The 11,151-nt window shown below is 38.2% G+C and overlaps 1 protein-coding gene across 1 annotated transcript in view; it reads left to right on the forward strand.

Moving 5' to 3' along the window:
- The window catches only part of LOC121474556 (methylmalonic aciduria and homocystinuria type D homolog, mitochondrial-like), a 34,944-nt gene extending 29,131 nt beyond the window's left edge, over nt 1–5,813 (forward strand). The window contains 1 exon segment of the mRNA XM_041727501.1: nt 4,782–5,813. Coding sequence (XP_041583435.1) covers nt 4,782–5,813 — 1,032 coding nt within the window.
- The last annotated feature ends 5,338 nt before the right edge of the window (nt 5,814–11,151 follow it).

The following is an 11,151-nucleotide window of genomic DNA, read 5'->3' on the forward strand; positions in this document are numbered from 1 at the left end:
ATTACTCTGATATTAAGAAAACTTGTAGTTGGAGCTTTTATGCAGTGTATTTAAGTTCTTTATAAAAGAATTTATTAATCTTTATAGACTTAATAACCTTTTATTTTTATTTATTTTTAAAAATATTTATTATAAGAGACACAGAGAGGGAGAGAGAGAGGCGCAGAGACAGGCAGAGGGTGAAGCAGGCTCCATGCAGGGACCCCAATGAGGGACTCAATGCTGGATCTCCAGGATCAGGCCCTGGGCTGAAGGCAGTGCTGAGCCGCTGAGCCACCTGGGCTGCCCACTTAATAACCTTTTAAAAAGAGAGAAATAGGACAACTTTTATTCCTTTTCAGTTTTTTTCTATACTCTTCTTAGATTAAGCCAATATAATAAAAGATGAAGAAAAGTATACTGGTTAACAATTCAATCCCTTTCGACAAAGTGAAAGGTGTGATGTGGATACAGGAGGAAGGGTTGGCTCATTCAGATCCAGCATGAGCATCAGCTGGGCAGTGTCTGCCAGGCTCATCATGTATTGCAGAGGTTAGTAAAAATCCTATATGGTGGGCACCTGGGTGGTTCACTGGTTGAGCCTTTGGCTCAGGTAATTATTGCTGCATCCTGGGATCAAGTCTCATATCAGGCTCCCTGCGGGGAGCCTGCTTCTCCCTCTGCCTATGTCTCTGCCTCTCTCATGGACGAATAAATAAAATCTAAAAAAAAAAAAATCCTGTATGGTCACTGGTGGGCACCTGAGCCCAACCACAGTGATTCTATCAACTCTTGCAAATCTAGGGCTCTATTTACCAATATGTTAAAAGGGCACAGAATTCAGAGATGAACAAACTGGGCTAGCAAGCTAGGTTAACAACTTGTTTAAGATTACTTATCTGGTTTGAAGTTATTTCAGATCTAGAAGGAGAGTAATGGAAATATTTACATTTTACAGTCTTGGTCAGGTTAATGCCAGTTGTGCATTTATAGTATTTATAGCTCTTCCTTGAAGCATTCAGGAAGTAGAATTATGCTACACTATGATTAAAAACTCTAGTAGAGGCAGGTAAAGGTATAGAGTTCAAATGTGGAAATGATGGACTGCCTGGAAATTTGGCCAAGGTTGTAAAGAGCAGCATGAACTCAATTCACTCTTGAAAGTCAGACCTGGAATTTTGCTCATAAAGACAAATTAGACAGGATGAAAACATGAAAATAAAAAGAATTAAAAAACCTAGAAGGTAATTTTTTAATCTGAATTAATATATGGAAATCCTGGAGTTTAGCATTATGCCTTCAATATTTCTTACTCAACAAATACTAGTTTCATTCGTTCTTTTTCACCCCCACCTTACTCCAGCTAGTGTATCTGTGGGAGGCCAGGATAGGAGGGCATCCTAGGGAAGAGCCCTTTTGGGAAGAACAGGATAACCACATTCAAGCCTGGAGAAAGCACAGCCTGGATGGTTGACAAGTCCTATTTAAAGCATAGGGATGGGAAGCATGTCGCAGTTTGACTAGACTTCTAAGAACCCAAAAGTAAAGGATCAGGATGTAAAGTTAAAATGATAGCATAAGGGCAGCCTCTGTGGCCCAGCGGTTTAGTGCCGCCTTCAGCCCGGGGTGTGATCCTAGAGACCCAGGATCTAGTCCCACGTCCGGCTCCCTGCATGGAGCCTGCTTCTCCCTCTGCCTGTGTCTCTGCCTCTATCTCTCTGTGTCTGTCATGAATAAATAAATAAAATCTTCAAAAAAAAAAAAAAGATAGCATAAGCCCAGATAATGTTGGATTTGCAGTGCTAACTTAGATAATGATTATCAGGTAATAGTGAAAAGATAGAAGGAATCCTGAGTCACATAAAGGGTCGGTACCATGTAGCTATATGGAAGCAGTGAAGATGTGAAGACTGGCCTGCGTACAATTTAGTAAACCGGGATTATGTTAACGTCAGTGGCAGGAGAAGAACGGATGCAATGTGAGACAGCAAACTATCTGAGTTTCGATTGCCTCCTTAGTAGCCTTTTTTCTCCCCCTCTTTTTTTTTAAAAATCATTTTTAAAGAACTCTTACTCATTGTTGGGTAGAGTACAGGAAATAATGTTCTTTATGTAAATATTACCTTGGAGACAAAAATACTTAAAAAATAGGCTGTTGCAAGTCACATAATGACTAGTCTGAAAAAAATGAATTTATTACATAAGAATACATCTACATAAGCATTAGTGGTAAGAAGATTTTAAATTTTTAAGAAAGCTATACAGGGTGAACCTCAGGAGAAAAAAAAATTGGAATGGATTGCATTTCAAATGTGGTATAAAAAAGTTGTCATTTTATTCTAGTTAAGCATAAAATGCCTTTGTTATATTTTGCAAGTTTGAAGGCTTCTATTAAAATGTTTTTCGAAATGCCTCAATATATAGATATTATAGAAATAAGTGTGTTTTAAGAATAGGGCTAGATCTGAAAATCCCATGGGTCTTAAATTGTTTTTCGGTATCCATGCTTTTAAGGTTGACTACTCTGGACCTTAATGCCACAGTATTGTTACAGTTATTAATAGCACACATATCTAAGGGGAGACCAAAAGCTTCCACAAAATATATTTGAAATTGGGGCGAAGTCTTTGTTACTTTTGAGTAGCAGCTCTATGTGCTGCAGTAGTAATGACATTAGAATGGCAGGGTTCTAGCCTCTTCTCATCACTTGGCATCTGATGTTGTGGTTTAGGCAATCCCCCACCTCCCTTTTCTCTCCTCTAAGTAACAATAATACCAGCACTTAGATGGTTTTTGTGAGGACCAAAAAATAAAAGTTACTTCTTGCCTTCTGTGAAAATGCTGTTGAGTGCCAAACATACAAAACAAATTAAAGTCCATTTGGCATACAAGTGGATTGCCCACTTCCAGAACTAAGTTCTGCAGTAAACATACATGGTGAATTCCTTTGCAGAAAAAACTTTTCGTGCATTTATCAACATCAACGGATGTTATTGTGAGTCTATTATAAAAGGCCTTGATATAAAGGAAGTGTAAGATCATGTGCCATCCTCAGATTTAGAAAGTAGTGGGGGAAAACCTATTTGTTGCAAAATCACATCTTTTTGTCCAAGACAGTACATCCAGATTTCAACTGACATGATGAGAATAAACTAACATTACTGTCACAATCAATTTAATTAATGTATGAAATCCAGAATATAATAAACTTAGGGCCACGGGTACCCAATATTAAACTTGAAAAGGAGTCATCTTGACTCTTAAAAATTCACAAAAATCTTTGCATAGACTGGGAAGGCTGGGTGAGAGATGATCTAAACTATAAGTCCTTGTTAACACTAGTTTTCAAGCTAATGAATCAAGTGACCTTTTGTTTTCATACCAGGTTTAAGTCTTTTCATCATTTTTATAATATCAAACAAACTAAATTAACATGTAATTTAAAGAGATAATGCGCTCAAATTTATAAGCATGATTAGATTTTGTATCACTCCTACTGAATCAGTTGCTATAACATTATTTGAAATAAAACAATTTTTCTTGCTCTCATAGAATAAAGTAACTGTGCTTTGTAAGTTAAAGGCAAGTGTTAAGAGTATGTAAGAAACAGGGAAAATACAAGGATGACAATCTTCAAGGATGATCCTTAGAATCTGTGTATTTCAAAATTATATATATATATATATATATATATATATATATATATATATGACCCTGACAAAAGGTCTGACAAAAGGTCTGAACCTGTGAGCAGCAAACATGTAAGAAAACTACTGGATGCCAGTGGGTGATAAAGATCACCCCAAAGAGCTATAGGTAACAGTGTCTGGTGCTCATATAGACAAAAATTATGCCTGTTCCCATGTGCAAGAAAGGAATGCCTCAACATAAATGAGACCCTAATTAGGAACACAGAGGCCTTGTCTTTGTCTCAGTAGTGAGGGAAAATTAGATCTGGAATGACAACTACATTTAATAGATATTCAAAAGGGTTTTTAATAAAAAATTTTCTTTTTGTTTCTAGTCTGAGTTTTATTTGTTCTTGATTTTATTTTACTTAAAAGTTTATATATATATTTATTTATTTATTTAAAGATTTTATTTATTTACTTGAGAGTGAGAAGTGAGAGAGCACAGAGGCAAGAGGGAGAAACAGGCTCCCCAAGAGCAGGAAGCCTGATGCAGGGCTGGATCCTAGGACTGGGGATCATGGCCTGAGCAAAGGCAGATGCTTAACCGACTGAGCCACCCAGGTGCCTGGATGTTCAAAATGCTTTAATGAAAATTGTCTTGCATATTCAATTCGGAAGGTTTTTTTTTTTTTTTAATTAAAAATATTTTAAAAGTCAAAGTCATGGTAACATTGAATTAAATTTTATAAGACAAAATCTTACACATGATAAAATTATTAGCAAGATAATGAGGCTAATATGACTATATTGTAGCGAGAGAGATTTAGCTAACGTACGAAGTGCTTCCTTATCAGAAAACAACTGTGATATCTTATTTTCACGTGATACATTTGAACTAGCAGATAACCAATGACTTATAGCTTGTTTTTTTTTTTTTTAATTTTATTTATTTATTCATGAGACAGAGAGAGGCAGAGACACAGGCAGAGGGAGGAGCAGGCTCCACGCACGGAGCCCGATGCGGGACTCGATCCCGGGACCCCGGGGTCACGCCCTGGGCTGAAGGCGGCGCTAAACCGCTGAGCCACCCAGGCTGCCCGACTTATGGCTTGTTAAGGTAAGTTCTGAAACTCCATGCTCATAAATAATTCAGAAAAGTCCAGGTTTTAGAAACTAAGCCCGACGGCGGAGGAGCGCGGGGCCGGGACGGACGGTTCCACCGTGTGGGCCCCCCTGAACGCGCCCGTCTGGGGGCCCCGCGCTCGGGGTAGAGCTTCACGGAAGGGTCCGCCCTCCCCGCTGGAAAGGGCCACCGTGCTCTGTGATAGAGCCAGACTGGTTTCCTATCTCCCAGGATTTTGCTCTTTAGTTAAAAGGGTTGTCAGTCCCAAAGCCTTTTCAACTGCAGGATCTTCAGGTTCTGATGAGTCTCATGTGGCCACTGCACCTCCAGGTATATGCTCTCGAACAGTAGGGCCTGATGAAACTGTGGGACCGTTTGGACCTCAGGATCAGAGATTCCAGCTTCCTGGGAACATAGGTTTTGATTGTCATCTCAATGGGACTACATCACAAAAGAAAAGCCAGCTTCATAAAACTTTACCTGATGTTCTAGTAGAACCCTTACCAAGGGAGAGACACGAGTTTGTGATGGCACAGTGTGTGAATGAATTTCAGGGTAGTAATGCACCCGGTGAACAAGAAATCAGCAGTGCAGAAAGTTACTTTGAAAATGCCAAAGTAGAGTGTGCGATCCAAACGTGTCCAGAGTTGCCGCGAAGAGATTTTGAGTCCCTGTTTCCAGAAGGAGCCACCAACAAACTAATGATTCTCACTATGACGCAGAAAACTAAGAATGGTATGACTGTTTGGAGCGAAGAGGTAGAAAATGAAAGAGAAATGCTTTTAGAAAAGTTCATTAATGGCGCTAAGGAAATTTGCTAAGCTCTTCGAGCTGAAGGCCATTGGGCTGACTTTATTGACCCATCATCTGGTTTGGCATTTTTTGGACCATATACAAACAACACTGTCTTTGAAACAGATGAACGCTATCGACCTTTAGGATTCTCTGTGGATCATCTTGGCTGCTGTAAAGTGGTTCGTCATAGGCTCTGGGGTACCCATGTGGTTGTAGGAAGTATCTTCACTAATGCAACACCAGGCAGTCATATTATGAAGAAATTAGGTGGAAACCAACAGTAATGTCAATTTATTGGCTGTACTATTGATATGTACCATTACTGGTTGATCTATAAACACTGTCAAAAGCTTCAATTTTTAAAATTTTCTTATTTCTGGGTATTTATTTCAACATTTATGAATTTACAGCATTGGCAAATGGTATGTGATTTTTAAATCTCAAATGTTTATTCATACTATCATCAAATACATGTTGATCACATCCACATTGTATAGAATGTGGTAATTAACATGTAACCAGGACATGATCTCATATTGTTATTTCTCCCCTTTATTGGAAAAACTTGAGTTTTATTTTTCTCTAAAAATAAATCACACATTTGGTTATGAAAAAAATTTAAAAAATAAAAATTAAGCCTTAATAAAATGCAGTAATAAGAACATGTTTGAAAGATGTTATGCAGAAATACACCAATTCTAAAGAAGGTAACAATTTCTGGGACACCTGGATGGCTCAGTGGTTGAGCGTCTACCTTCAGCTTAGATCCTGATCCCGGGATCGAGTCCCACATCAGGGTCCTTGTGGGGAGTCTGCTTCTCCCTCTGCCTGTGTCTCTGCCTCTTTCTCTCTCTGTGTCTCTCATGAATAAATAAATAAAATCTTAAAAAAAAGGTAATAATTCCTATGACCACAGAAATAAATGAACCAGTAATTAGTTTCAAGAAGTATTGTTTTATCTCAGAGGAAAATACTAAGTTATAACTAAAGTATTTAAAAAGTAACTTAAAGGAGTAAGTACTAATACTTACCAGTAAGTACTGATACCTTATTTCTGAAAACTAAAACTTAGGCTTACATTTTATGCTACTGCTCAATGAGTTGAACATAAGAACAGTTCTCCCTGAGCCATGGTTGGCATGAAAGCACTGTCAAAGTTCTGTCATGCTTGATTTTGTTTTTTTTTTAATGTCCAGATACAACCTCAGTTTTGAATATAAAAATCTGTTGCAGTTTGACAACCTTTGAGATAAAAGGTGTATTTACAAAATTTAGACCTATGTAGAGAAATGGCAAATGGTTACTAGTTGTACTCCCAACCAAGTAGTCTGATAGCACAAGTTTGTGAACAGCAGTCATTAATGTGTTTAGTGTTGTTGTTTTGTATATGTTTGCTGTAAGTGAATTTTACAGTAAAAAAAAAAAAAAGTTTGAAAAATTCCTATCAAACTCTGAGAAGAAACATTGAGCACTCCTGTAGAACATTTGGAATTTGAACACAATTTTAAGTGATAGAAATTGGAATTTCTTAAGCCTCACATGGGGCTGTCTTTGCTAAATCTTTACTCCATAATTCTGTTATGAAAGAGCAAAAGGGGGAGGGGTTTTGCTTAAAATTGTATGTAGTATTTTTCTTTTAGGTATAAATACAGACATAGAGTAGTATTGAAAAATCTGCATCAATAAACTTCAAAAATATGAATCAAATTTAATGGATCTGAGATCTTTTCTACACCCATGTGTCCCCAAGAATGAGACATTTAACATTATTTAATATTTGATCCTCATTAGTGTGTCATTAGCAGTTTAAAACTTAATTCATAGTAAAAATTAAAGATCATTGAGGAAACAGGAGACCTATGTTCGGATCCATAAATTATATAGCCTACATGAATTGTAATCCATTTCTGATAAGTTTTTAATTGTTCTATTTAGTGAGCAAATGTTGCTCTTATGAGCACATGCCAACAAAAAACTTTCTAAAGGAGAGAACAAAGGCAAAGTTTAATATTTAAAAAAGCCATTTCTACATTCAAATTGGCAAAGAAGAAGTCAAACTCTCCCTCTTTGCAGATGACATGATACTGTACATAGAAAACCCAAAAGACTCCACCTAAGATTGCTAGAACTCATACAGCAAATCAGCAATGTGGCAGTATGCAAAATCAGTGCATAGAAATCAGTGGGAATTCTCACTAACAATGAGACTGAAGAAAGAGAAATTAAGGAGTCAATTCCACTTACGATTGCACTCAAAAGCATAAGATACCTAGGAATAAACCTAACCAAAGAGGTAAAGGATCTATACCCTAAAAACTACAGAACACATCTGAAAGAAATTGAGGAAGACACAAAGATATGGAAAAATATTCCATGCTCATGGATTGGAAGAATTAATATTGTGAAAATGTCTATGCTACCCAGGGCAATTTACATGTTCAATGCAATTCCTATCAAAATACCATGGACTTTCTTCAGAAAGTTGGAACAAATCATCTTAAGATTTGTGTGGAATCAGAAAAGACCCTGAATAGCCAGGGGAATACTGAAAAAGAAAACCAGAGGTGGGGACATCAAAATGCCAGATTTCAAGTTGTACTACAAAGCTGTGATCATCAAGATAGTGTGGTACTGGCATAAAAACAGACACACAGATCAATGCAACAGAATAGAGAACCCAGAAAGGGCCCTCAACTCTACGGTCAACGAATATTCGACAAAGCAGGAAAGACTATCCATTAGAAAAAGGACAGTCTCTTCAATAAATGGTGCTGGGAAAATTGGACAGCCATGTGCAGAAGAATGAAACTAGACCACTCTCTTACACCAGACACAAAGATAAACTCAAAATGGATGAAAGATCTAAATGTGAGACAAGGGATGCTTGGGTGGCTCAGTGGTAGAGCGTCTGCCTTCAGCCCAGGGAGTGATCCTAGAGTCCCAAGATCGAGTCCCACATCAGGTTCCCTGCATGGAGCCTGCTTCTCCCTCAGCCTATGTCTTTGCCTCTCCTCTCTCTCTGTATCTCTCATGAATAAATAAATAAAATCTTTAAAAAATAAACAAAAATAAATGTGAGACAAGAATCCATCAAAATCCTAGAGGAGAACACAGGCAACACCCTTTTTGAACTTGACCACAGCAGCTTCTTACAAGATACATCTATTAAGGCAAGGGAAACAAAAGCAAAAATGAACTATTGGAAAAAAAAAATAGAACTATTGGGACTTAATCAGGATAAAAAGCTTCTGCACAGCAAAAGAAACAGTCAACAAAACTAAAAGACAACCTACAGAATGGGAGAAGATATTTGCAAATGACATATCAGATAAAGGGCTAGTATTTAAGATCTATAAAGAACTTATTAAACTCAACACCCAAGAAACAAACAACCCAATCATGAAATGGGTAAAAGATACGAACAGAAATTTCACTCATGAAGACCTACACATGGCCAACAAGCACATGAGAAAATGCTCCACATCACTTGCCATCAGGGAAATACAAATCAAAACCACAATGAGATACCACCTCACACCAGTGAGAATGGGGAAAATTAACAAGGCAGGAAACAACAAATGTTGTAGAGGATGCGGAGAAAGGGGAACCCTCTTGCACTGTTGGTGGGAATGTGAACTGGTGCAGCCACTCTGGAAAACTGTGTGGAGGTTCCTCAAAGAGTTACAAATAGACCTGCCCTACGACCCAGCACCAGCAAGCAATTGCACTGCTGGGGATTTACTCCAAAGATAAGATGCAGTGAAATGGCAGAACACCTGCACCCCGATGTTTCTAGCAGCAATGTCCACAATAGCCAAACTGTGGAAGGAGCCTCGGTGTCCATCGAAAGATGAATGGATCAAAAAGATGTGGTCTATGTATACAATGGAATATTACTCAGCCATTAGAAACGACAAATACCCACCATTTGCTTCAACGGTGGAACTGGAGGGTCTTATGCTGAGTGAAGTAAGTCAATCAGGAAAGGATAAACATGGTCTCATTCATTTGGGGAATATGAAAAATAGTGAAAGGGTATAAAGGGGAAAGGAAAGAAAATGAGTGGGAAAAATCAGAGACGGAGACAGAACATGAGAGACTCCTAACTCTGGGAAATGAACAAGGGGTAGTGGAAAGGGAGGTGGGCAGGGGGTTGGGGTGACTGTGTGACAGGCACTGAGGGGGGGCACTTGACAGGATGAGCACTGGGTGATATGCTATATGTTGGCAAATTGAACTCCAATAAAAAAATGTACAAAAAATACAAAAAAAAAACAAAAAAATAAAGCCATTTCTAAAACCACTTATACTATAGTCAAATGTAGTTTTTACTATAAATCTATGGTTTTATATCTTTGGCACATGAAAGTGGCTGATGGCTGTGATTTAAAATTAGGCTCTGAGGCAAACTTATCAGAGGGTGAATTAAGATTCTTTGTGACGCTGGCAGTTAAATTTCCCACGGTGAATGGAAGTTTCCATGTAGTAAGGAGTTCTTAATTAAACTGTGTTAAAGGAAAGGCTGTGAAGAGAATATTATAAAATTCATGTCTGAGCATCTCTTCAATGGTATTCCTTATGCAGAAAGTATGTGCAATCTTTTCATAGTTCCCTTCATCTGGCAGACTTCTAGAATGGGAATGTTCTTGTTTTTAAACCTCCTCTAGAGGCAGCCTATGTTGCAGTTTGCTGCTGCTCTTACCTGCTCCTCAGATCCCACCTGGAGCCTTCACTACCACAACCACCTGGAATTTAGGGCATGTACTTCAGTCTCTTACAATACCATTGCTGACATTCTATTTTCCATCATCTCTCTGTAAACACGCAAGTTGTAGAGCAGAACAACTGCTTCCTCTCCATGCTCTGTGGACCGTAGGTCCCCTTCCTGGCTCGCATCACAGGTCTTCTTCTACCTCTTTTTTCCCCACAAAGATGTAAAGTGAGAAATGTAACCTGCTACCTTTAAGGGATAGTATGACTGCTCAGCAGGTGAGGTGGGGCAATTTTGGATTCTTTTGAATCCTGAGATATTTTTAGGACCCTAGAAATCACACTGTACTCTCAAAAAGAACGAAAAGCCCCCTCATTGCAGGCGTTCACTGCTGATTCATAGACACAAGTGATGAATTAGAGTCAAGCTAGAAATTCTAAATAGGATAACTCCATTATTGGGAAGTTGTCACAAAATAGCCAGTTCTGCTCTTTGAAGTACCAGTAGGGAACCAAGTAGAAGGCATAAGCAAAACTTAGGAATAATAAGCAAATAGTTGAAGGAAAGAGGAAAGGGGATCTAGAAGGAGGACATTCTGTGCAGTGAGGACTACTGACCAAAGACTACTTCTTGATTTCTCTTCCTGATGAAATAGTGTCTCTGGCTTAGGATTTATTTGTTTTTTTTTATGTATTTATTTTTATTTTTATTTTTTTTAGCCTTTGGTTTTAAATTTAGCATGTAAACTTTTTAAAACTGATTTTAAGAGGGGGATGGGGAGAGGGAGAGAGAGAATCTCTAACAGACTCCCCACTGAGCACAGAGCCAGTAGCTCCCCTAAGATCATGACCTAAGCCAAAATTAGGAGTTGGAAGTTCAACCAACTGAGCCACCTCGGTACTCCTAGCATA

Source organism: Vulpes lagopus, chromosome 13, assembly GCF_018345385.1.
Source record: "Vulpes lagopus strain Blue_001 chromosome 13, ASM1834538v1, whole genome shotgun sequence".
Classification (NCBI taxonomy): Eukaryota; Metazoa; Chordata; class Mammalia; order Carnivora; family Canidae; genus Vulpes; species Vulpes lagopus.